Source organism: Heterodontus francisci, chromosome 18, assembly GCF_036365525.1.
Source record: "Heterodontus francisci isolate sHetFra1 chromosome 18, sHetFra1.hap1, whole genome shotgun sequence".
NCBI classification, from domain to species: domain Eukaryota; kingdom Metazoa; phylum Chordata; class Chondrichthyes; order Heterodontiformes; family Heterodontidae; genus Heterodontus; species Heterodontus francisci.
Genome location: NC_090388.1, coordinates 89,895,502 through 89,920,112, shown reverse-complemented (window position 1 = coordinate 89,920,112; position 24,611 = coordinate 89,895,502). Strand labels below are relative to the sequence as shown.

At 47.3% G+C, this 24,611-nt stretch overlaps 1 protein-coding gene across 5 annotated transcripts in view; it reads right to left on the bottom strand.

The window, feature by feature from the left end:
* LOC137379766 (lysine-specific demethylase 7B-like) overlaps positions 1-24,611 on the bottom strand; it is a 306,451-nt gene that overhangs the window by 249,962 nt on the left and 31,878 nt on the right. For all 5 annotated transcript variants that reach the window (XR_010976905.1, XR_010976904.1, XM_068051124.1 and 2 more), the window contains exons 7-8: positions 19,768-19,930; positions 10,370-10,457 (exon numbers count right to left, since the gene is read on the bottom strand). Coding sequence is in view for 3 of the 5 variants with exons in the window: in XM_068051124.1 (XP_067907225.1) it covers positions 10,370-10,457; positions 19,768-19,930 (251 nt within the window). In the remaining 2 variants the exon portion in view is untranslated. The remainder of the gene's footprint in view (positions 1-10,369; positions 10,458-19,767; positions 19,931-24,611) is intronic.

Sequence of the window (24,611 nt, the reverse complement as noted above, 5' to 3'; positions counted from 1 at the left end):
TGAATCACTCCATCCAGTTGACAGCTTTCCCCTCAATCCCCATTAAGTTCAATTTTGCTAGGGTTCCTTGATGCTATCAGCTGAGGGGGGGAGGGGGGGCGCAGTAGGTGGTAAATTTCCTTGCCGATATTTGACCTGATGCCATGAGACTGCATAGGATCCAAAGTTGATGTTGAGGACTCCTACAGCAACTCCCTCCCCACTGTATACCACTGTGCTATCACCTCTGCTGGGTCTGACCTGCCAGTGGGACAGGTCATACCCAGGAATGGTGATGGTGGTGTCTGGGACATTGACTGTAAGAAATGATTCTGTGAGTATGACTATGTGAGACTGATGTTTGACTACTCTGTGGGACAGCTCCCCCAACTTTGGCACAAGCCCCCAAATGTTAGTAAGGAGGACTTTGCAGGGATATGGCTGGGTTTGCCATTGTCGTTTCCGGTGTCTCATTGATGCCGGGTGGCCCATCCGATTTCACTGCTTATCGACTTTGTAGCAGTTTGATACAACTGAGTGGTTTGCTAGTCCATTTCAGAGGGCATTTAAGAGTCATCCACATTGCTGTGGGTTTGGAGTCACATGCAGGCCAGGCCATGGAGTCATAGAGTTATACAGCACAGAAACAGGTCCTTCGACCCATCGTGTCTGTGCCGGCCATCAAGCACCTAACTATTCTAATCCTATTTTCCAACACTTGGCCCGTAGTCCTGTATGCTACGGAATTTCAAATGCTCATCTAAATACTTTTTAAATGTTGTGAGGGTTCCTGCCTCCACCACCTCTTCAGGCAGTGCGTTCCAGATTCCAACCGCCCTCTGGGTGAAAATATTTTTCCTCAAATCCCTTCCAAACCTCCTGCCCCTTACCTTAAATCTATGCCCCCTGGTTATTGACCCCTCTGCTAAGGGAAAATGTTTCTTCCTATCTCACCTATCAATGACCCTCATAATCTTGTACACCTCAATCATGCCCCACCTCAGCCTTCCCTGCTCTGAGGAAAACAACCCTAGCCTTTTCAGTCTCTCTTCACAGCTGAAATGCTCCAGCCCAGGCAACATCCTGGTAAATCTCCTCTGCACCCTCTACAGTGCAATCACATCCTTCCTATAGTGTGGTGACCAGAACTGTACACAGTACTCCAGCTGTGGCCTAACTAGCGTTTTATACAGCTCCATCATAACCTCCCTGCTCTTATATTCTATGCCTCGGCTAATAAAGGCAAGTATCCCGTCTGCCTTCCAAACCACCTTATCGACCTGTGCTGCTGCCTTCAGTGATCTATGGATATGTACACCAAGATCCCTCTAACCCTCTGTACTTCCTAGGGTCCTACCATCCATTGCATATTCCCTTCCCTTGTTAGTCCTCCCAAAATGCATCACCTCACACTTCTCAGGATTAAATTCCAATTGCCACTGCTCTGTCCATCTGACCAGCCCATCTATATCATCCTGTAATCTAAGGATTTCCTCCTCGCTATTTACAACACCACCAATTTTCGTGTCATCTGCAAACTTACTGATCATACCTCCTATATTCATGTCTAAATCATTAATGTACACGACAAACATCAAGGGTCCGAGCACCGATCCCTGTGGTACACCACTGGTCACAGGCTTCCACCTCACAAAAACAACCCTCGACCATCACCCTCTGCCTCCTGCCAACTAAGCCAATTTTGGATCCAATTTGCCAAATTGCCCTGGACCTCATGGGCTCTTACCTTCTTAACCAATCTCCCATGCGGGACCTTATCAAAAGCCTAACTGAAGTCCATGTAGACTGCTTTACCCTCATCTACACATCTAGTCACTGCCTCGAAAAATTCAATCAAGTTAGTTAGACACGATCTCCCCCTAACAAAGCCATGCTGACTATCCCTGATTAATTCCTGTCTCTCCAAGTGGAGATTAATCCTATCCCTCAGAATTTTTTCCAATATTTTCCCAACCACTGATGTTAGACTCACCGGCCTGTAATTACCTGGTTTATCCCTGCTACCTTTCTTGAATAATGGCACCACATTCGCTGTCCTACAGTCCTCTGGTACCTCTCCTGTGGCCAGAGAGGATTTGAAAATTTGTGTCAGAGCCCCTGCTATCTCCTCCCTTGCCTCACATAACAGCCTGGAATACATCTCATCTGGGCCTGGGGATTTATGCACTTTTAAGCCCGCTAAAACAGCTAATACTTCCTTCCTTTCAATGCTAATATGTTCAAGTATGTCACAATCCCCCTCCCTGATCTCTACACCTACATCATCCTTCTCCATAGTGAACACAGATGTAATCATTTAAAACCTCACCTATGTCCTCCGGCTCCACACACAGATTGCCACTTTGGTCCTGAATAGGCCCCACTCTTTCCCTGGTTAGCCAGGTAAGGACAGCAGATTTCCTTCCCTAAAGGACATCAGTGAACCAGATGGGTTTTTACGACAATCGACAATGGTTTCATGGTCATTAGACTCGCTTTATAGTTCCAGATTTTTAAAAATTAATTGAATTCAAATTCAAACATCTGCCATGGTGGGATTCGCACCCATGTCCCCAGACCTGGGTCTCTGGGTTACTAGTATAGAGACAATACTATACGATAGAGACAATAGTATAGAGACTATGCCACTGCCTCCCCAGAACTAACTTCAATTCTGCTCAGACTCCTTGATGCCACAGTCGGTCAAATGCTGTCCTGATGTTCGTTGTTTAATTGTCCACCACCATTGATGACTGCAGAGATTTGATCTGATCCTTTGCTTGTGACATTATTTCGCTCTATCACTTCGCTCTATCACATGTTGCTTCTGCTGTTTAGCATACATGTAGTCCTGTGTTGTAGCTTCACCAGGTTGGCACCTCCTTTTTAGGTATGCCTAGTGCTGATCCTGGCATGCTCTTGTGCACTGCTTGTTGAACCAGGTTTGAAGGTTTTGGGCAAGAGTTCTGGGGGGATGTGAGGAAGAACATTTTTTAAGCAGCAAGTGATAATTAAGCTGGAACTTGCTGCCTGCAAGGGTGGTGGAAGTGGAGACAATGAATGATTTCAAAAGGAAATTGGATGGGCGCTCAAGGGAAATAAACTTGCAGGGCTACAGCGATAGAGCGGGGGAATGGGACTGATTGGATTGTTTAATTTAGTTTAGAAATACAGCACTGAAACAGGCCCTTCGGCCCACCGAGTCTGTGCCGACCATTAACCACCCATTTTATACTAATCTTACACTAATCCCATATTCCTACCACATCCCCACCTGTCCCTATATTTCCCTACCACCTACCTATACTAGGGGCAATTTCTAATGGCCAATTTACCTATCAACCTGCAAGTCTTTTGGCTGTGGGAGGAAATCGGAGCACCCGGAGGAAACCCACGCAGACACAGGGAGAACTTGCAAACTCCACACAGGCAGTACCCAGAATTGAACCTGGGTCGCTGGAGCTGTGAGGCTGCGGTGCTAACCACTGTGCCACTGTGCCGCCCTCCACAGAGAACCAGCATGGCCTCCTTCTGTGCCATAATGACTCTATTTAATGGCAACCAGAGTCTGCACGCATTCATTTGATTGCAGCGTTTCATGATCCAGAGTTGCCTGCTCTATTGATGCAAGAAAATTGTCACAATGCTCACAACACCCTGTGTCATCAACCCACTCATGTTTGAGGCAGACTCCGCCAATTTCTCTGCAATCATGATCAGTGTGCTTGGGAGGCTTGTCAGTACATCGCTCATTCTCTGCCGCTCCGCAATGATTTCATAGGCAGCAATCCAACCCAACCTCCACACGATTCATGCAAAGCTTAGAGGGGGCTGCACCCTGCAACACATACTCATCATCTTGCCAGAGCTGTGCCTGCCACCACTGTCTGCTCTTTCTCACTTGTGAAGTGTGAATCAGCAGGTGAAAATCTATCTGACTAACTGGTGCAAGTATCTGAACTTGTGCATAAGTATGAAATTCTGTGAGAGTGCACCCTCAGAAGCATCAGCTCTTCTGATGATTCATCACCCATCATGTGCACTGACTCCTGCTATATGCGCGAAGGTTCTGGCAGAGAGAAAGGATATGAATTAGTACTGACAAGGTTAAGAATGTTGCAACTTTGCATTATGAAGATGATCATATTTCATTCAAGTCAACATGAATGAGTGCTGCATGTGGGTTGCTAATATTCAGGGGAAAGCAGCCACAGCAACAACCCAATTCATTGCACCATGGTTGGCTCTGCTGCACAGAGGAGGAGTAAAAAGTGTGGGAATGCAATAGTTATTGGGGATTCAATTGTAATGGGAATAGATAGGCATTTCTGTGGCCCGAAACGAGACTCCAGGATGGTATGTTGTCTCCCTGGTGCTCGGGTCAAGGATGTCTCAGAGTGGTTACAGGACATCCTGAAAGGGGAGGGAGAACAGCCAGTGGTCGTGATACACATTGGTACAAATGACGTAGATGTAAAAAAAGGATGTGGTCCTAAAAGCAGAATATCGGGAGTTAGGAAGTAAGTTGAAAAGTAGGACCTCAAAGGTAGTGATCTCAGGATTACTACCAGTGCCAAGTGTTAAGAGTAGAAACAGGATATATCGGATGAATGCAGCTGAAGAGATGGTGTGAGGGGGGAGGGTTTTAGTTTCCTGGGACATTGGGACCGGTTCTGGAGGAGGTGGGACAGTACAAACAAGATGGGGTACACCTGGGCAGGACCGGGACTGATGTCCTAGGGGAAGTATTTTCTGGAGTGGTTGAGGACGGTTTAAACTAAAATGGCAGGGGGGTGGGAACCTTTGCAAGGAGTCAGAGGAGGGGGATCAAAGACAAGAGCAAAAGACAGTAAGGGGAATAAGAAAAGCGATAGGCATAGAAATCAAGGGCCAGAATCAAACAGGGCCACAGTGAATAACAGTTGGAAGGGGACAAGTAATGTTAAAAAGACAAGCCTAAAGGCTTTGTGCCTTAACGCGCAGAGCATTTGCAATAAAGTGGGTGAATTAATCACACAAATAGATTGGGCAAATCAAATTAGTCTCAATACCGTGGAGGAGGAATGATATAGGTATGATATAGTCGGGATTACAGAGACATGGCTGCAGGGTGACCAGGGATGGGAAATGAACATCCAGGGGTATTCAGTATTTAGGAAGAACAGACAAAAAGCAAAAGGCGGTGGAGTTGCATTAAAGAGGAAATTAACGCAATAGTGAGGAAGGATATTAGCTCTGACGATGTGGAATTTGTATGGTAGAGCTGAGAAACACTAAGGGGCAAAAAACGTTAGTGGAGGTTGTATATAGACCCCCAAATTGTAGTGGTGATGTTGGGAATGGCATTAAACAGGAAATGCGATAAAGGAACATCTGTAATAATGGGTGAGTTTAATCTGCATATAGATTGGGCAAATCAAATTAGTCTCAATACCATGGAGGAGGAATTCATGGAGTGTATACAGGATGGTTTTCTGGACAATACGTTGAGGAACCAACTAGAGAACAGGCCATCATAGCCTGGGTATTGTGTAATGAGAGAGGAAGAATTGACAATCGAGTTGTGCGAGACCCTTTGGAGATGAGCAACTATAATATGATAGAATTCTTCATCAAGATTCTGCGATTAGGGTCCTGAATCTTAATAAAGGAAACTACGAAGGTATGAGCGTGAGTTGGTTATGATGGATTGGGAAACGTTACGTAAAGGGATGATGGTGGATAGGCAATGGTAAACATTTAAAGAGTGCATGGATGAACTGCAACAATTGTTTATCCCTGTCTGGCGCAAAAGTAAAACGGAAAAGGTAGCCAAACCAGGGCTTACAAGGGAAATTAGAGATAGCATTAGATCCAAGGAAGAGGAATACAAATTCCCCAAAAAAACAACAGACCTGAGGATTGGGAGCAGTTTAGAATTCAGCAAAGGAGGACCAAGGGATTGATTAAGAAGGGGAAAATAGAGTACGAGAGTAAGCTTGCGGGGAACATAAAAACTGACTGTAAAAGTTTATGTTGGTATGTGAAGAGAAAAAGATTGGTGAAGATAAATGTAGGTCCCTTACAGTCAGAAACAGGGGAATTTATTATGGAGAACAAAGAAATGGCTGACAAACTAAATGCATACTTTGATTCTGTCTTCACAAAGGAGGACACAAATATCATACTAGAAATGTTGGGGAACACAGGGTTTGGTGAGAGAGAGGAACTGAAGGAAATCAGTATTCGTAGAGAAATGGTGTTGGGGAAATTGATGGGATTGAAGGCCGATAAATCCCCAGGGCCTGATAATCTACATCCCAGAGAGTACTTAAGGAAGTGGCCCTAGAAATAGTGGATACATTGGTGGTCATCTTCCAAGATTCTATAGACTCTGGAACAGTTCCTACAGATTGGAGGGTAGCTAATGTAAGCCCACTATTTAAAAAGAGAGGTAGAGAGAAAGCAGGGGATTATAGACCAGTCAGCCTGATATCGGTAGTGGGGAAAATTCTAGAGTCCATTATCAAAGATTTTATAGCAGAGCACTTGGAGAACATTGGCAGAATCGGACAGAGTCAGCATGGATTTACGAAAGGGAAATCATGCTTTCCAAATCTACTAGAATTCTTCGAGGATGTAACTAGTAGAGTTGATGAGGGGGAGCCAGTGGATGTGGTTTATTTGGATTTTCAAAAGGCTTTTGACAAAGTCCCACATAAGAAATTAGCGTGTAAAATTAAAGCGCATGGGATTGGGGGTACTGTATTGCGATGGAAAGAAAATTGGTTGGCTGACAGGAAACAAAGAGTAGGAATAAACGGGTCTTTTTCCGAATGGCAGGAAGGGTACCGCAGGGATCTGTGCTAGGCCCCCAGCAATTCACAATATATATTAATGATTTAGATGAGGGAACTAAATGTAATATCTCCAAATTTGCAGATGACACAAAACTGGGTGAGAGGGTGAGATGTGAGGAGGATGCAGAGAGGCTTCAGGGTGATTTGGACAAGTTAAGTGAATGGACAAATACATGGCAGATGCAGTATAATGTGGATAAATGTGAGGTTATCCACTTTGGTAGCAAAAACAGGAAGGCAGATTATTATCTGAACGGCTATAAACCGAGAGAGGGGAATATGCAGAGAGACCTGAGTGTTCTCGTACACCAGTCACTGAAGATAAGCATGCAGGTGCAACAGGTGGTAAAAATGACACATGGTATATTGGCCTTCATAGCAAGAGAATTCGAGTACAGTAGCAGGGATGTCTTTCTGCAATTATACAGGACCTTGGTGAGGCCACACTTGGAATATTGTGTGCAGTTTTGGTCTCCTTATCTGAGGAAGGATGTTCTTGCTATGGAGGGAGTGCAGCAAAGGTTTACCAGACTGATTCCTGAGATGGCGGGACTGACGTATGAGGAGAGATTGAGTTGATTAGGATTATATTCGCTGGAGTTCAGTGAAGGGGGATCTCATAGAAACCTATAAAATTCTAACAGGACTTGACAGGGTAGATTCAGGAAGGATGTTCCCGATGGTGGGTGAGTCCAGAACCAGGGGTCATAGTCTAAGGATACGAGGTTAGCCTTTAAGGACTGAGATGAGGAGAAATTTCTTCACCCAGAGAGTGATGAGCCTGTGGAATTCGCTACCACAGAAAGTAGTTGAGGTCAAAACATTGTATGTTTTCAAGGAGTTAGATATAGCTCTTGGGGTGAAAGGGATCAAAGGATATGGGGAGAAAGTGAGAACAGGTTACTGAGTTGGATGATCAGCCATGATCATAATGAATGGCGGAGCAGACTCGAAGGGCCAAATGGCCTACTCCTGCTCCTATTTTCTATGTTTCTATATTCAATTTTCTCACCAGGTAGCTGGGATGTCCCCATCTCCAACAGTCAGGGACAATAAAATGCCACTGATCTCCAGTGCTTCCTCTTCTTTGGTTGTTAGCTGCGAGATCTTTGTTGGACCACCTCCGGTTCTTTCCCCCTCCCTATTGTCCTGTCTTGACAAGTCAGAGTGAAACAATGGGGTGATGTGCACAGCAGGATGCAGGTGCAAATGTACTCACCTCTCCTGACCTGCTCTGATCATTAAACTGCTTCCTGCACCGAAGCCAGAAGCATGGCACAATGCTCCACCACTGCTTCTGGCCTCTTGGTCCATCTCCAGCCATGTTTTCTTTATGGCAGCAGGTTTCTTCCTCGCATTGCTGGGAAAGAGTATCTCTGACTCCTCACTGCCCCCAGCAGCCCATCAAGGGAGGCGTCACTGCAGCAGAGTGCAGCCTTTGAGCGTCCTGAATCCATTGTCAAACGTTCTCTTGTTTCCAACTCCTCAAAATTCCACCTGAAGATAGGCCCTTTAAATACTTGAGTTAGGATTGCATCATGCATGTCTTCACCATGCCTGCTGCCATTTATTGGATGCCAAACTCCAAGTAAAATGATGATGAGGTGGCTGCATTAAAATACCACAGACAGATAAGTTGAAGTTTGTTTTCGAGGTTTCCCAAACAATATCAGGCACCCCACCTCCAAATTAATATTGGGGCCATTGATTCAAATCACAAAGCCATCAGGTAAACAAAAACGTAATGGGTCTGGACTTCTCTTCCTGAGCAGAGCAGGCCCATTGTAGCAATGTGAATGAGTAATGAGTTAGAGGGGCCATGGCCCAGCCTCTCACCTCAATTTCCCATCAATGCAGTGTAGGGGCACTCAGCTAACTGGTACAGACCTTATGCCACAACCTCCCTCAGATCAGCATATCCGATGGTGTGCAGCAGCAAGCTGGTGGACTCAGAAAGCTAGGTCAGCCAATAGGCACAATGAGGTCTTTGAGCGCTGAGGTCTTTCCACTCCATTTTGCAGCACAAAACCCTACTGGGGGCAGGTTGAAGCAGGTGTGCAACCAGGCCATTTTAGTGGCTTCACACACCAAATACAGGTTGGCCTTGGCAAGTGCAGTGTACTTCAGGTTCATTTTGGCTGTTCAGTGCTGGGTCAGAGAGGGACAGAAAAACATCCCCACTATCTGATTATTGATCAATGGCTGCTGCCCCAGTCCCCACCCCACAATGTACAACTTTACTGCGTCAAAGCAGTCACATTGATGTCAGACATTGAACCATGATAAGGTTTAGCTCAATAGTTCACACACCAGGATCCAACTAGTTCAAACACCACAGATGTAATGGTCACTGGGATCAATAAGGAATTTTTGATAAGGGTGCTCACAACTTCCAAAAGGCATTTGATACAGTGCCGCACAACAGACTTGTGAGCAAAGTTATAGCTCATGGAATAAAAGGGACAGTAGCAACACGGATACAAAATTGGCTGAGTGACAGGAAAAAAAGAGTAGTGGCTAATGGATGTTGTCCGGGCTGGAGGAAGGTTTGTAGTAGAGTTCCCCAGGGATCAGTGTTGGGACCTTTGCTTTTCCTGATATATATTAATGACCTAGACCTTGGTGTACAGGGCACAATTTCAAAGTTTGCAGATGATACAAAACTTGGAAGCAATTTAAACTGTGAGAAAGATGGTGCAGAACTCCAGAAGGACATAGACAAGTCAGTGGAATGGGTGGACAGATGGCAGATGAAGTTTAATGCGGAGAAATGTGAAGTGATTCGTTTTGGTAGGAAGAACATAGAGAGACAATATAAAATATAAAGTACAATTCTAAAGGGGGTGCAGGAGCAGAGGGACCTGGACATATATGTTCAGAAGTCATTGAAGGTGGCATGACAGGTTGAGAGAGCGGTTAGTAAAGCATACAGTATCCTGGGTTTTATTAATAGGGACATATATTAAAAGAACAAGGAGTGGCAGCAAAGATTCACAAGAATGGTTCCGGGGTGAGGAATTTCAGTTATGAAGGTAGATTGGAGAAGTCGGGATTGTTTTCCTTGGAGAAAAGAAAGCTAAGAGGTGATTTGATAGAGGTATTCAAAATCATGAGGGGTCTGGACAGAGTAGATAGGGAGAAACTGTTCCCACTCAAGAAATGATCAAGAACCAGAGGGCACAGATTTGAAATAATTGGTAAAAGCAGCAAAAGCGACTTGATGAAAAACTTTTTCATGCAGCAAGAAGTTAAGGGCTGGAATGCACTGCCTGAGAGTGTGGTGGAGGCAGGTTCAATTGAAGCATTCAAAAGGGAATTAGACAGTTATCTGAAAAGGAAGAATGCAGGGTTACGGAGAGAAGGTGTGGGAATGGCACTAAGTGAATTGCTCATTCAGAGAGCCAATGCAGATACGATGGGCCAAATGGCCTCCTCTGTCCTGTAATAATTCTGTGACTCTGTGAAGTTGGGAATTAGCTGACTTGATGTGGTATTGGGTGCGGGAGAGTGAAGCAGGAGGCGCAGGACAGACACTGAGGGTGGCCACTAACCTGAGCTGTGTGCTAATATGGAGGTTGTGCAGGAAGTTTCCACCAAAAGCCATACAATCCTTGGAGGTCAGGACAGCGTGGATCCAGCCTAGAGAAAGAGGGTAAACCCGGATTAAAATGTAAGGCAAACCCAGATTAAAATACGGAGTAAATCTGCATTGAACTACAAGAAAAATCTGGATTAAAACACATGACAAACCAGGTGTCAAATGAAAATAAGTGGTCTTGGTGGTTGAGAGGATGTGGGGTTTAAAACTCAGCTCAGCGTCAAGCAGGATAAAGTTTTGCATGGCTTAGTGCAGCCTGAATGACAGATCACGAGGGGATAGGATCAGTGACAAGAGGGTGGAATTAATTGCAGGAGCGGAGAATGAGGGGCTCAGGTTTGAGCTGGAGAGGTTTGCAACCCATCCATGATATCAAGTTCATCTCTAAGCCAGTGTTGGCAGACTGTACTGGACAACGTAGCTAGCCTGTTCCTCATCCTGTATTCGGTAATGTACAGATTACCTCATTTGCCAGCACATGGTACCTGCTTGCCATCACGAATGGCACGTCTGGCATTTTTACCTCCTTACCCAGAGCCACCGAGTAAACTGTAAAATCCAACAGTTGCCCAGATGCCATCAGCTAATTCAGCACATGCTAGGAATCGAACCTGGAAACTTCAAATCAAATGACTGGATTTTATATAGCTGCACAGAAGATCCCAAAACACTACACACCAATGAAGTACCACATCCTCACTAGTGTAATGTAGGGAAGCGCAGCAGTCAATTTTCATGCAGCATGATCCCACCAACAGGAATGAAATATTTCATGATTTGTAAATCAATATTAATCAGGACACCAAGAAAACTTTGATTTTCATCCCAATGCACCAAAAACTGTTTTACACCCGCCGGAAAAGGACAGATCTGGCCTTGGTTTAACGTCTCAAACTGAAAAACAGCACAAGTCCCTTGCATGGAGCATGAACTGACCCCAAGTTGAGAGTATCACCACTGAGCCAAGCTTGCAACCTAAATTGCAATCTAGTTCCGAAGAACGGTCACTGACCTGAAACATTAACTCTGCTTCTCTCTCCACAGATGCTGCCAGACCTGCTGAGTATTTCCAGCATTTCTTATTTTTATATCAGATTTCCAGCATCTGCAGTATTTTGCTTTTATATTATTGCAACCTAGATTATTGCACGAAGGTAATTAACATAACAATACACACACATGCATGCACAAACCCATGTGTGCAGGTACATACCTACAAATACATGTGCACACATACACAGGCAAGAGCAGACAAACACCATGAGCTGGATTAGTTTCAGTCTAACCTCTTGAGAGCCAGTGCCAGAAGGTGGCTTTTAATGGCAGTCGATAGTCTGCATAAGCCTTCACACTGCTGTACAAAGAACAAAGAACAGTACAGCACAGGAACAGGCCATTCAGCCCTCCAAGACTGCGCGATCTTGAAGCCTGCCTAAACTAACACCTTCTGCACTTCCGGGGTCCGTATCCCTCTATTCCCATCCGATTCATGTATTTGTCAAGATGCCTCTTAAACGTCGCTATCGTACCTGCTTCCACCACCTCCCCCGGCAGCAAGTTCCAGGCACTCACCACCCTCTGTGCAAAGAACTTGCCTCGCACATCCCCTCTAAACTTAGCCCCTCGCACCTTAAACCTATGTCCCCTAGTAACTGACTCTTCCACCCTGGGAAAAAGCTTCTGACTATCCACTCTGTCCATGCCACTCATAACTTTGTAAACCTCTATTATGTCGACCCTCCACCTCCGTCGTTCCAGTGAAAACAATCCGAGTTTATCCAACCTCTCCTCATAGCTAACGCCCTCCAGACCAGGAAACATCCTGGTAAACCTCTTCTGTACCTTCTCCAAAGCCTCCACATCCTTCTGGTAGTGTGGCATCCATAATTGTACGCAATATTCCAAGTGTGGCCTAACTAAGGTTCTGTACAGCTGCAGCATGACTTGCCAATTTTTATACACTATGCCCCGAACAATGAAGGCAAGCATGCCGTATGCCTTCTTGACTACCTTATCCACCTGCGTTGCCACTTTCAGTGACCTGTGGACCTGTACGCCCAGATCTCTCTGCCTGTCAATGCTCCTAAGGGTTCTGCCATTTACTGTGTACGTCCCACCTGTATTAGATATTCCAAAATGCATTACCTCACATTTGTCCGGATTAAACTCCATCTGCCATTTCTCTGCCCAAGTCTCCAACCAATCTATATCCTGCTGTATCCTCTGACAATCCTCATCATTATCCGCAACTCCACCAACCTTCGTGTCGTCCGCAAACTTACTAATCAGACCAGCTACATTTTCTTCCAAATCATTTATATATACTACAAACAGCAAATGTCCCAGAACTGATCCTTGTGGAACACCACTACTCACAGACCTCCAATCAGAAAAGCACCCTTCCACTGCTACCCTCTGTCTTCTATGACTGAGCCAGGTCTGTATCCATCTTGCCAGCTTACCTCTGATCCTGTGTGACTTCACCTTTTGTATCAGTCTGCCATGAGGGACCTTGTCAAAGGCTTTACTGAAGTCCATATAAACAACATCCACTGCCCTTCCTTCATCAATCATCTTAGTCACTTCCTCAAAAAACTCCATCAAGTTAGTGAGACACGACCTCCCCTTCACAAAACCATGCTGCTTCTCGCTAATAAGTTTGTTTGTTTCCAAATGGGAGTAAATCCTGTCCCAAAGAATCCTCTCCAATAATTTCCCTACCACTGATGTAAGGTTCACCAGCCTGTAATTTCCTGGATTATCCTTGCTACCTTTCTTAAACAAAGGAACAACACTGGCTACTCTCCAGTCCACTGGGACCTCACTTGTAGCCAATGAGGATACAAAGATTTCTGGCAAGGCCCAGCAATTTCCTCCCTTGCCACCCTCAGTATTCTGGGGTAGATCCCATCAGGCCCTGGGGACTTATCTACCTTAATGTTTTTCAAGACGCCCAACACCTCCTCCTTTTTGATATCGACATGACCCAGACTATCTACACTCCCTTCCCTAGACTCATCATCCACCAAGTCCTTCTCTTTGGTGAATACTGATGCAAAGTACTCATTTAGTACCTCGCCCATTTCCTCTGGCTCCACGCATAGATTCCCTCCTCTGTCCTTGAGTGGGCTACCCTCTTGCTCTTTATATACGTATAAAAAGCCTTGGGATTCTCCTTAATCCTGTTTGCCAATGACTTTTCATGAGTCCTTTTAGCCCTCCTGACTCCTTGCTTAAGTTCCTTCCTACTTTCTTTCTATTCCTCAAAGGCTTTGTCTGTTCCCAGCCCTTACAAATGCTTCCTTTTTCTTTTTGACTAGGCTCACAATATCCCTCGTTATCCAAGGTTCCCGAAACTTGCCGAACTTATCCTTCATCCTCACAGGAACATGCTGGGCCTGGATTCTAATCAACTGATGTCTGAAAGACTTCCACATGTCAGATGTTGATTCACCCTCAAACAGCCGCCCCCAATCTAAATTCTTCAGTTCCTGCCTAATATTGTTATAATTAGCCTTCCCCCAATTTAGCACCTTCACCCAAGGACTACTCTTATCCTTATCCACAAGTACCTTAAAACTTATGGAATTATGGTCACTGATCCCGAAATGCTCCCCAACTGAAACTTCGGCCACCTGGCCGGGCTCATTCCACAATACCAGGTCCAGTACGGCCCCTTCCCTAGTTGGACTATCTACATATTGTTTCAAGAAGCCCTCCTGGATGCTCCTTACATCCTGTATACTGAAGGCTGCTTTAATTAACCTCTTCCAGACTGGTGGAGTGCTAACTGGCCATACATGTGAGTTCTAGCAAGGGCTGAGGCACAGCCAGTGACGTCCAGCCCCTTCCTGATAACTGTTTGAATATCCCATTGAAATCCGCATGCAGCAGGTAGAGCGCTAACTCCCTCCCAAGAAAGCGATGCCAACAGAAGGATGTGAATGCAGGTTTTTGAGGGTCTGATCATACAGTTGATCAATGTGGTCTTTAGCCAGCCAGACACTGAGGAGAAGGTAACGAAGATTAGGAATGTGACAAGGAACAGTCACTGTGATGTTGTGCAGTTTCTCAATATTCAGAACAGACGGAAAGGTAGTAGTAGGAATTAATCAGGAAGCACTTTATTGCAAAAGAATAGTGGAAATCTGGTACACTCATCCCCCATAAGGCCATGGATGCTGGATGCTTTTTAAGTTCAAGGTATCAAGGGATAGGGAACAAAAGCGGGTAAATGGAGTGATATAAAGATCAGCCAAGATCTGACATAATGGTAGAGCAGGCTTAGGTGCTGAATGGCCCCTTCCTATTCATACGCTTAGGCACAGGTACCCCCCGCCCCTTATTTTACAGAAGCAGCTTTATTTAGATTATTCTCCCCTCCCAGAACCGTGGTGCTGAAGATCTCCTCTATATACTCAGTCTCTAGTCAGTGGGAAGTGATGGGCAGACGCTCACTTACATCAGAAAAGAGGAACCTTGCAGAACTCCCCAACGTGTATCTCAGGCTGTCTGAACACAGGCTTTGTCAAAGCCAAGTCTCCCAGCACCAGTCAAACTGGAATGTGAATCTACCCAAATTCAAGGTCACTGACTGACCACTAACCTGGCTGACATCAGGTGTCTTTGGAATGCAGCCATTGCTGTACCCGGCTCACAGTCAAACCCTGTTAATACGATACCGAATGGGCAGAAGACAAGCAGCAGGTTAGTGCGTGGCAAGATCAGTTCTATTCAGCTCAGCTATGTCCTTGTGATTACTGAGAGTTGTAGAGTAAATATATATTAAATGTGAGTGAATGTTAACTATCATAGAGGCTTACAAAGAGCAATAAAGACAGTCAGGCCTGAACAAAGAAGGCAGAGCATGATAGTTGTCATGTTCCTCCTGTCTGAAATGTAATGCAGCAAGGTGGATACAAAATTGGCTCCGGGGCAGGAAACAAAGGGTAATTGTTGAAAGCTGTTTTAGCGACTGGAGGGCTGTTTCCAGTGGCGATCCGCAGGGCTCAGTACTAGGTCCCGCTTTTTCTGGTGTGTATTAATGACTTGGACATAAATGTAGGGGGCATGATCAAGAAGTCTGCAGACAACACAAAGAATGGCCGTGTGGTAAACAGTGAGGAGGATAGATGTAGACTGCAGGAAGATAGTGATGGTCTAATCAGAGGGGCAGAAAAGTGGCAAATGGAATTCAACTTGGAGAAGTGTGAGGTGATGCATTTGGGGAGGTCAAACAAGGCAAAGGAATACACCATTAATGAAAATACTGAGAGGTGTAGGGGAGGTCGTGTCTCACTAATTTGATTGAGTTTTTTGAGGAAGTGACAAAGATGATTGATGAAGGAAGGGCAGTGGATGTTGTCTATATGGACTTCAGTAAAGCCTTTAACAAGGTCCCTCATGGCAGACTGGCGCAAAAGGTGAAGTCACACGGGATCAGAGATGAGCTGGCAAGATGGATACAGAATTGGCTCAGTCATAGAAGACAGAGGGTAGCAGTGGAAGGGTGCTTTTCTGAATGGAGGGCTGTGAGTAGTGGTGTTCCGCAGGGATCAGTGCTGGGACCTTTGCTCTTTGTAGTATATATAAATGATTTGGAAGAAAATGTAGCTGGTCTGATTAGTAAGTTTGTGGATGACACAAAGGTTGGTGGAGTTGCGGACAGTGATGAGGATTGTCAGAGAATACAGCAGGATATAGATTGGTTGGAGACTTGGGCGGGGAAATGGCAGACGGAGGTTAATCCGGAGAAATGTGAGGGAATGCATTTTGGAAGATCTAATACAGGTGGGAAGTATACAGTAAATGGCAGAACCCTTAGGAGTATTGACAGGCAGAGAGATCTGGGTGTACAGGTCCACAGGTCACTGAAAGTGGCAACGCAGGTGGATAAGGTAGTCAAGAGGGCATACGGCATGCTTGCCTTCATCGGTCGGGGCATAGAGTATAAAAATTGGCACGTCATGCGGCAGCTGTATAGAACTTTAGTTAGGCCACACTTAGAATATTGCGTGCAATTCTGGACGCCACACTACCAGAAGGATGTGGAGGCTGTGGAGAGGGTACAGAAGAGGTTTACCAGGATGTTGCCTGGTCTGGAGGGTATTAGCTATGAGGAGAGGTTGGATAAACCCAGATTGTTTATACTAGAATGACGGAGATGGAGGGGTGACATGACAGAGGTTTACAAAATTATGAGTGGCATGGACAGAGTGGAAAGTCAGAAGCTTTCTCCCAGGGTGGAAGAGTCAGTTACTAGGGGACATAGGTTTATGGTGAGAGGGGCAAAGTTTAGAGGGGATGTGCGAGGCAAGTTCTTTACACAGAGGGTGGTGAGTGCCTGGAACTTGCTGCCGGGGGAGGTGGTGGAAGCAGGTACGATAGCGACGTTTAAGAGACATCTTGACAAATACATGAATAGGATGGGAATTGAGGGATACGGTCTCCAGAAGTGCAGAAGGTTTTAGTTTAGACGGGCATCAAGATCAGTGCAGGCTTGGAGGGCCGAATGGCCTGTTCCTGTGCTGTACTGTTCTTTGCGTAGAGGAAGTGAGGGACCTTGGAAAGTCTACAGATCCCTGAAGGTAGCAGGACAGGTCGATAAGGTGGTTAAGAAGGCATATGGAATCCTATCCTTTATTAGCTGAGGTATAGAATACAAGAGCAGAGAGGTTATGCTGGAACTGTATAGTTCATTGGTTAGGCCACAACTTGAATACTGTGTCCAATTCAGGTCACCTCATTACAGAAAGGATGTAATTGCACCAGAGAGGGTGCAGAGGAGATTTACGAGGATGTTGCCAGGACTAGAAAAATGCAGCTATGAGGAAAGATTGGATAGGCTGGGGTTGTTCTCCTTGGAAGAGTGAAGGCTGAAGGGAGATCTGATTGAAATGTACAAAATTTTGAGGGCCTGGATAGAATGGAGGTGAACGGTCCATTCACTTTAGCAGAGAGGTCAGTGACAAGGGGGCATAGATTTAACGTGTTTGGTAGAAAAATTAGAGGAGACATGAGGAAAAATATTTTCACCCAGAGGGTGGTGATGGTCTGGAACTCAGTGCCTGAAAGGGTAGTTGAAGCAGAGACCCTCAACCCATTCAAAAGGAGACGGGATAGGCATCTCAAGTGCCATAATCTGCAGGGCTATGGACCAAATGCTGGAAGGTGGGATTAGAAAAGGTGCATTATTTTTCGGACAGCACAGACACGATGGGCCAAGTGGCCTCTTTCTGTGCCTTAAACTTTCTATCATTCTATGAACTTCACCACAATCCCTCAAACATTCTGGAGGAGCCACGGTTGGAGGGATCACTATACTCCAACTACTTACACATGAACCTGAGCTTCAGAGGGGAGAGCTCGGCCCTCCATCCACCCGAGGCAGGAGGGAAGAGCCCCGGCCCTCCATCCATCCGAGACAGGAAGGGCCCGGCCCTCCATCCACCCGAGGCAGGATGAAACAGCCCGGCCCTCCATCCACCCGAGGCAGGAAGGGCCCGGCCCTCCATCCACCCGAGGCAGGAGGGAAGAGCCCCGGCCCTCCATCCATCCGAGACAGGAAGGGCCCGGCCCTCCATCCACCCGAGGCAGGATGAAACAGCCCGGCCCTCCATCCACCCGAGGCAGGATGAAACAGGAAATGTTGGGTATTCTAAAGGGCATTAAGGTGGACAAGTCCCCAGGTCCGGATGGGATCTATCCCAGGTTACTGAGGGAAGCGAGAGAGGAAATAGCTGGGGCCTTAACAGATATCTTTGCAGCATCCTTAAACATGGGTGAGGTCCCGGAAGACTGGAGAATTGCTAATGTTGTCCCCTTGTTTAAGAAGGGTAGCAGGGATAATCCAGGTAATTATAGACCGGTGAGCCTGACGTCAGTGGTAGGGAAGCTGCTGGAGAAGATACTGAGGGATAGGATCTATTCCCATTTGGAAGAAAATGGGCTTATCAGTGATAGGCAACATGGTTTTGTGCAGGGAAGGTCATGTCTTACCAACTTAATAGAATTCTTTGAGGAAGTGACAAAGTTGATTGATGAGGGAAGGGCTGTAGATGTCATAGACATGCACTTCAGTAAGGCGTTTGATAAGGTTCCCCATGGCAGGCTGATGGAGAAAGTGAAGGCGCATGGGGTCCAAGGTGTACTAGCTAGATGGATAAAGAACTGGCTGGGCAACAGGAGACAGAGAGTAGCAGTGGAAGGGAGTTTCTCAAAATGGAGACGTGTGACCAGTGGTGTTCCACAGGGATCCGTGCTGGGACCACTGTTGTTTGTGATATACATTAATGATTTGGAGGAAAGTATAGGTGGACTGATTAGCAAGTTTGCAGATGACACTAAGATTGGTGGAGTAGCAGATAGTGAAGCGGACTGTCAGAGAATACAGCAGAATATAGATAGATTGGAGAGTTGGGCAGAGAAATGGCAGATGGAGTTCAATCAGGGCAAATGCGAGGTGATGCATTTTGGAAGATCCAATTCAAGAGTGAACTATACAGTAAATGGAAAAGTCCTGGGGAAAATTGATGTACAGAGAGATTTGGGTGTTCAGGTCCACTGTTCCCTGAAGGTGGCAACGCAGGTAAATAGAGTGGTCAAGAAGGCATACGGCATGCTTTGCTTCATCGGACGGGGTATTGAGTACAAGAGTTGGCAGGTCATGTTACAGTTGTATAGGACTTTGGTTCGGCCACATTTGGAAGCCTGCGTGCAGTTCTGGTCGCCACATTACCAAAAGGATGTGGATGCTTTGGAAAGGGTGCAGAGGAGGTTCACCAGGATGTTGCCTGGTATGGAGGGCGCTAGCTATGAAGAGAGGTTGAGTAGATTAGGATTATTTTCATTAGAAAGACGGAGGTTGAGGGGGGACCTGATTGAGGTGTACAAAATCATGAGAGGTATAGACAGGGTGGATAGCAAGAAGCTTTTTCCCAGAGTGGGGGATTCAATTACTGGAGGACACGAGTTCAAAGTGAAAGGGGAAAAGTTTAGGGGGGATATACGTGGAAAGTTCTTTACGCAGAGGGTGGTGGGTGCCTGGAACGCGTTGCCAGCGGAGGTGGTAGATGCGGGCACGATGGCGTCTTTTAAGATGTATCTAGACAGATACATGAATGGGCAGGAAGTAAAGAGATACAGACCCTTAGAAAATAGGCGACAGGTTTAGATAGAGTATCTGGATCGGCGCAGGCTTGGAGGGCCGAAGGGCCTGTTTCTGTGCTGTAATTTTCTTTGTTCTTTTTGTTCTTTGTTTTGCCGTGGTGATAAGGAGAGGCGTCGGTTGCAGCCAAAAGGCAGTACAGAGAAGAATTGAAAGCCCGTGTTACCCTCACTATTTGACCGTACCTGTAGGAATAAAGAGTGTTTGCCCCTGTTGTAATACACACTCGTAACATCGGTCCACCAGCTCTCCGAGGAAAGTCTCACTCTGGTTGATAGTCCCACTCCAACTTTCATATAGTGCAAGATTGGCATCAGATGGCTTTATCAAGTAAAAGAGTTTCTCCCCCTGCAAGGAAGAAAATTTTTGAGTTCTTGGGACTTTAATGTCAACCTCTAATGAGAGGATCACTTAAGACCCAGAACCCCTTCGTACCCACTGCCCAGATCACTGTTCCCTAAAACCCCTTCGTACCCACTGCCCAGATCACTGTTCCCTAAAACCCCTTCGTACCCACTGTCCAGATCACTGCTCCCTAAAACCCCTTCGTCCCCACTATCCAGATCACTGTTCCCTAAAACCCCTTCGTACCCACTGTCCAGATCACTGTTCCCTAAAACCCCTTCGTCCCCACTGTCCAGATCACTGTTCCCTAAAACCCCTTCGTACCCACTGTCCAGATCACTGTTCCCTAAAACCCCTTCGTCCCCACTGTCCAGATCACTGCTCCCTAAAACCCCTTCGTCCCCACTATCCAGATCACTGCTCCCTAAAACCCCTTCGTACCGACTGTCCTGATCACTGCTCCCTAAAACCCCTTCGTCCCCACTGTCCAGATCACTGCTCCCTAAAACCCCTTCGTCCCCACTATCCAGATCACTGCTCCCTAAAACCCCTTCGTACCGACTGTCCAGATCACTGTTCCCTAAAACCCCTTCGTCCCCACTGTCCAGATCACTGCTCCCTAAAACCCCTTCGTCCCCACTATCCAGATCACTGTTCCCTAAAACCCCTTCGTCCCCACTGTCCAGATCACTGCTCCCTAAAACCCCTTCGTCCCCACTATCCAGATCACTGTTCCCTAAAACCCCTTCGTCCCCACTGTCCAGATCACTGCTCCCTAAAACCCCTTCGTCCCCACTGTCCAGATCACTGCTCCCTAAAACCCCTTCGTCCCCACTATCCAGATCACTGTTCCCTAAAACCCCTTCGTCCCCACTGTCCAGATCACTGCTCCCTAAAACCCCTTCGTCCCCACTATCCAGATCACTGTTCCCTAAAACCCCTTCGTCCCCACTGTCCAGATCACTGCTCCCTAAAACCCCTTCGTCCCCACTGTCCAGATCACTGCTCCCTAAAACCCCTTCGTCCCCACTGTCCAGATCACTGCTCCCTAAAACCCCTTCGTCCCCACTGTCCAGATCACTGCTCCCTAAAACCCCTTCGTCCCCACTGTCCAGATCACTGTTCCCTAAAACCCCTTCGTCCCCACTGTCCAGATCACTGCTCCCTAAAACCCCTTCGTCCCCACTATCCAGATCACTGCTCCCTAAAACCCCTTCGTCCCCACTGTCCAGATCACTGCTCCCTAAAACCCCTTCGTCCCCACTATCCAGATCACTGCTCCCTAAAACCCCTTCGTACCGACTGTCCAGATCACTGTTCCCTAAAACCCCTTCGTCCCCACTGTCCAGATCACTGCTCCCTAAAACCCCTTCGTCCCCACTGTCCAGATCACTGCTCCCTAAAACCCCTTCGTCCCCACTATCCAGATCACTGCTCCCTAAAACCCCTTCGTCCCCACTGTCCAGATCACTGCTCCCTAAAACCCCTTCGTCCCCACTGTCCAGATCACTGCTCCCTAAAACCCCTTCGTCCCCACTGTCCAGATCACTGCTCCCTAAAACCCCTTCGTACCCACTGTCCAGATCACTGCTCCCTAAAACCCCTTCGTCCCCACTGTCCAGATCACTGTTCCCTAAAACCCCTTCGTCCCCAATATCCAGATCACTGCTCCCTAAAACCCCTTCGTCCCCACTGTCCAGATCACTGCTCCCTAAAACCCCTTCGTACCCACTGTCCAGATCACTGCTCCCTAAAACCCCTTCGTCCCCACTGTCCAGATCACTGTTCCCTAAAACCCCTTCGTCCCCACTATCCAGATCACTGCTCCCTAAAACCCCTTCGTCCCCACTGTCCAGATCACTGCTCCCTAAAACCCCTTCGTCCCCACTATCCAGATCACTGCTCCCTAAAACCCCTTCGTCCCCACTGTCCAGATCACTGCTCCCTAAAACCCCTTCGTCCCCACTGTCCAGATCACTGCTCCCTAAAACCCCTTCGTCCCCACTGTCCAGATCACTGCTCCCTAAAACCCCTTCGTACCCACTGTCCAGATCACTGCTCCCTAAAACCCCTTCGTCCCCACTGTCCAGATCACTGTTCCCTAAAACCCCTTCGTCCCCACTGTCCAGATCACTGTTCCCTAAAACCCCTTCGTACCCACTGTCCAGATCACTGCTCCCTAAAACCCCTTCGTCCCCACTGTCCAGATCACTGCTCCCTAAAACCCCTTCGTCCCCACTATCCAGATCACTGCTCCCTAAAACCCCTTCGTACCGACTGTCCAGATCACTGCTCCCTAAAACCCCTTCGTCCCCACTATCCAGATCACTGCTCCCTAAAACCCCTTCGTACCGACTGTCCAGATCACTGCTCCCTAAAACCCCTTCGTCCCCACTGTCCAGATCACTGCTCCCTAAAACCCCTTCGTCCCCACTATCCAGATCACTGCTCCCTAAAACCCCTTCGTCCCCACTGTCCAGATCACTGCTCCCTAAAACCCCTTCGTCCCCACTATCCAGATCACTGCTCCCTAAAACCCCTTCGTCCCCACTATCCAGATCACTGCTCCCTAAAACCCCTTCGTCCCCACTGTCCAGATCACTGCTCCCTAAAACCCCTTCGTACCCACTATCCAGATCACTGCTCCCTAAAACCCCTTCGTCCCCACTATCCAGATCACTGCTCCCTAAAACCCCTTCGTCCCCACTGTCCAGATCACTGCTCCCTAAAACCCCTTCGTCCCCACTGCCCAGTTCACTGTTCCCTAAAACCCCTTCGTACCCACTGTCCAGATCACTGTTCCCTAAAACCCCTTCGTCCCCACTGCCCAGTTCACTGTTCCCTAAAACCCCTTCGTACCCACTGTCCAGATCACTGTTCCCTAAAACCCCTTCGTCCCCACTGCCCAGATCACTGTTCCCTAAAACCCCTTCGTACCCACTGTCCAGATCACTGTTCCCTAAAACCCCTTCGTCCCCACTGCCCAGTTCACTGTTCCCTAAAACCCCTTCGTACCCACTGTCCAGATCACTGTTCCCTAAAACCCCTTCGTCCCCACTGCCCAGATCACTGTTCCCTAAAACCCCTTCGTACCCACTGCCCAGTTCACTGTTCCCTAAAACCCCTTCGTACCCACTGTCCAGATCACTGTTCCCTAAAACCCCTTCGTCCCCACTGCCCAGATCACTGTTCCCTAAAACCCCTTCGTCCCCACTGCCCAGATCACTGTTCCCTAAAACCCCTTCGTACCCACTGTCCAGATCACTGTTCCCTAAAACCCCTTCGTCCCCACTGTCCAGATCACTGCTCCCTAAAACCCCTTCGTCCCCACTGTCCAGATCACTGTTCCCTAAAACCCCTTCGTACCCACTGTCCAGATCACTGTTCCCTAAAACCCCTTCGTACCCACTGTCCAGATCACTGTTCCCTAAAACCCCTTCGTACCCACTGCCCAGATCACTGTTCCCTAAAACCCCTTCGTACCCACTGCCCAGATCACTGTTCCCTAAAACCCCTTCGTACCCACTGTCCAGATCACTGTTCCCTAAAACCCCTTCGTACCCACTGTCCAGATCACTGTTCCCTAAAACCCCTTCGTACCCACTGCCCAGATCACTGTTCCCTAAAACCCCTTCGTACCCACTGTCCAGATCACTGTTCCCTAAAACCCCTTCGTACCCACTGTCCAGATCACTGTTCCCTAAAACCCCTTCGTACCCACTGTCCAGATCACTGTTCCCTAAAACCCCTTCGTACCCACTGTCCAGATCACTGTTCCCTAAAACCCCTTCGTACCCACTGCCCAGATCACTGATCCCTAAAACCCCTTCGTACCCACTGTCCAGATCACTGATCCCTAAAACCCCTTCGTACCCACTATCCAGATCACTGATCCCTAAAACCCCTTCGTACCCACTGCCCAGATCAGTGTTCCCTAAAACCCCTTCGTCCCCACTGCCCAGATCACTGATCCCTAAAACCCCTTCGTACCCACTGCCCAGATCACTGTTCCCTAAAACCCCTTCGTACCCACTGCCCAGATCACTGTTCCCTAAAACCCCTTCGTACCCACTGTCCAGATCAGTGTTCCCTAAAACCCCTTCGTCCCCACTATCCAGATCACTGATCCCTAAAACCCCTTCGTACCCACTGCCCAGTTCACTGTTCCCTAAAACCCCTTCGTCCCCACTGCCCAGATCACTGATCCCTAAAACCCCTTCGTACCCACTGCCCAGTTCACTGTTCCCTAAAACCCCTTCGTACCCACTGTCCAGATCACTGCTCCCTAAAACCCCTTCGTACCCACTGCCCAGATCACTGTTCCCTAAAACCCCTTCGTCCCCACTATCCAGATCACTGTTCCCTAAAACCCCTTCGTACCCACTGCCCAGTTCACTGTTCCCTAAAACCCCTTCGTCCCCACTATCCAGATCACTGTTCCCTAAAACCCCTTCGTCCCCACTATCCAGATCACTGTTCCCTAAAACCCCTTCGTACCCACTGTCCAGATCACTGTTCCCTAAAACCCCTTCGTCCCCACTATCCAGATCACTGTTCCCTAAAACCCCTTCGTACCCACTGCCCAGATCACTGTTCCATAAAACCCCTTCGTACCGACTGTCCAGATCACTGTTCCCTAAAACCCCTTCGTCCCCACTATCCAGATCACTGTTCCCTAAAACCC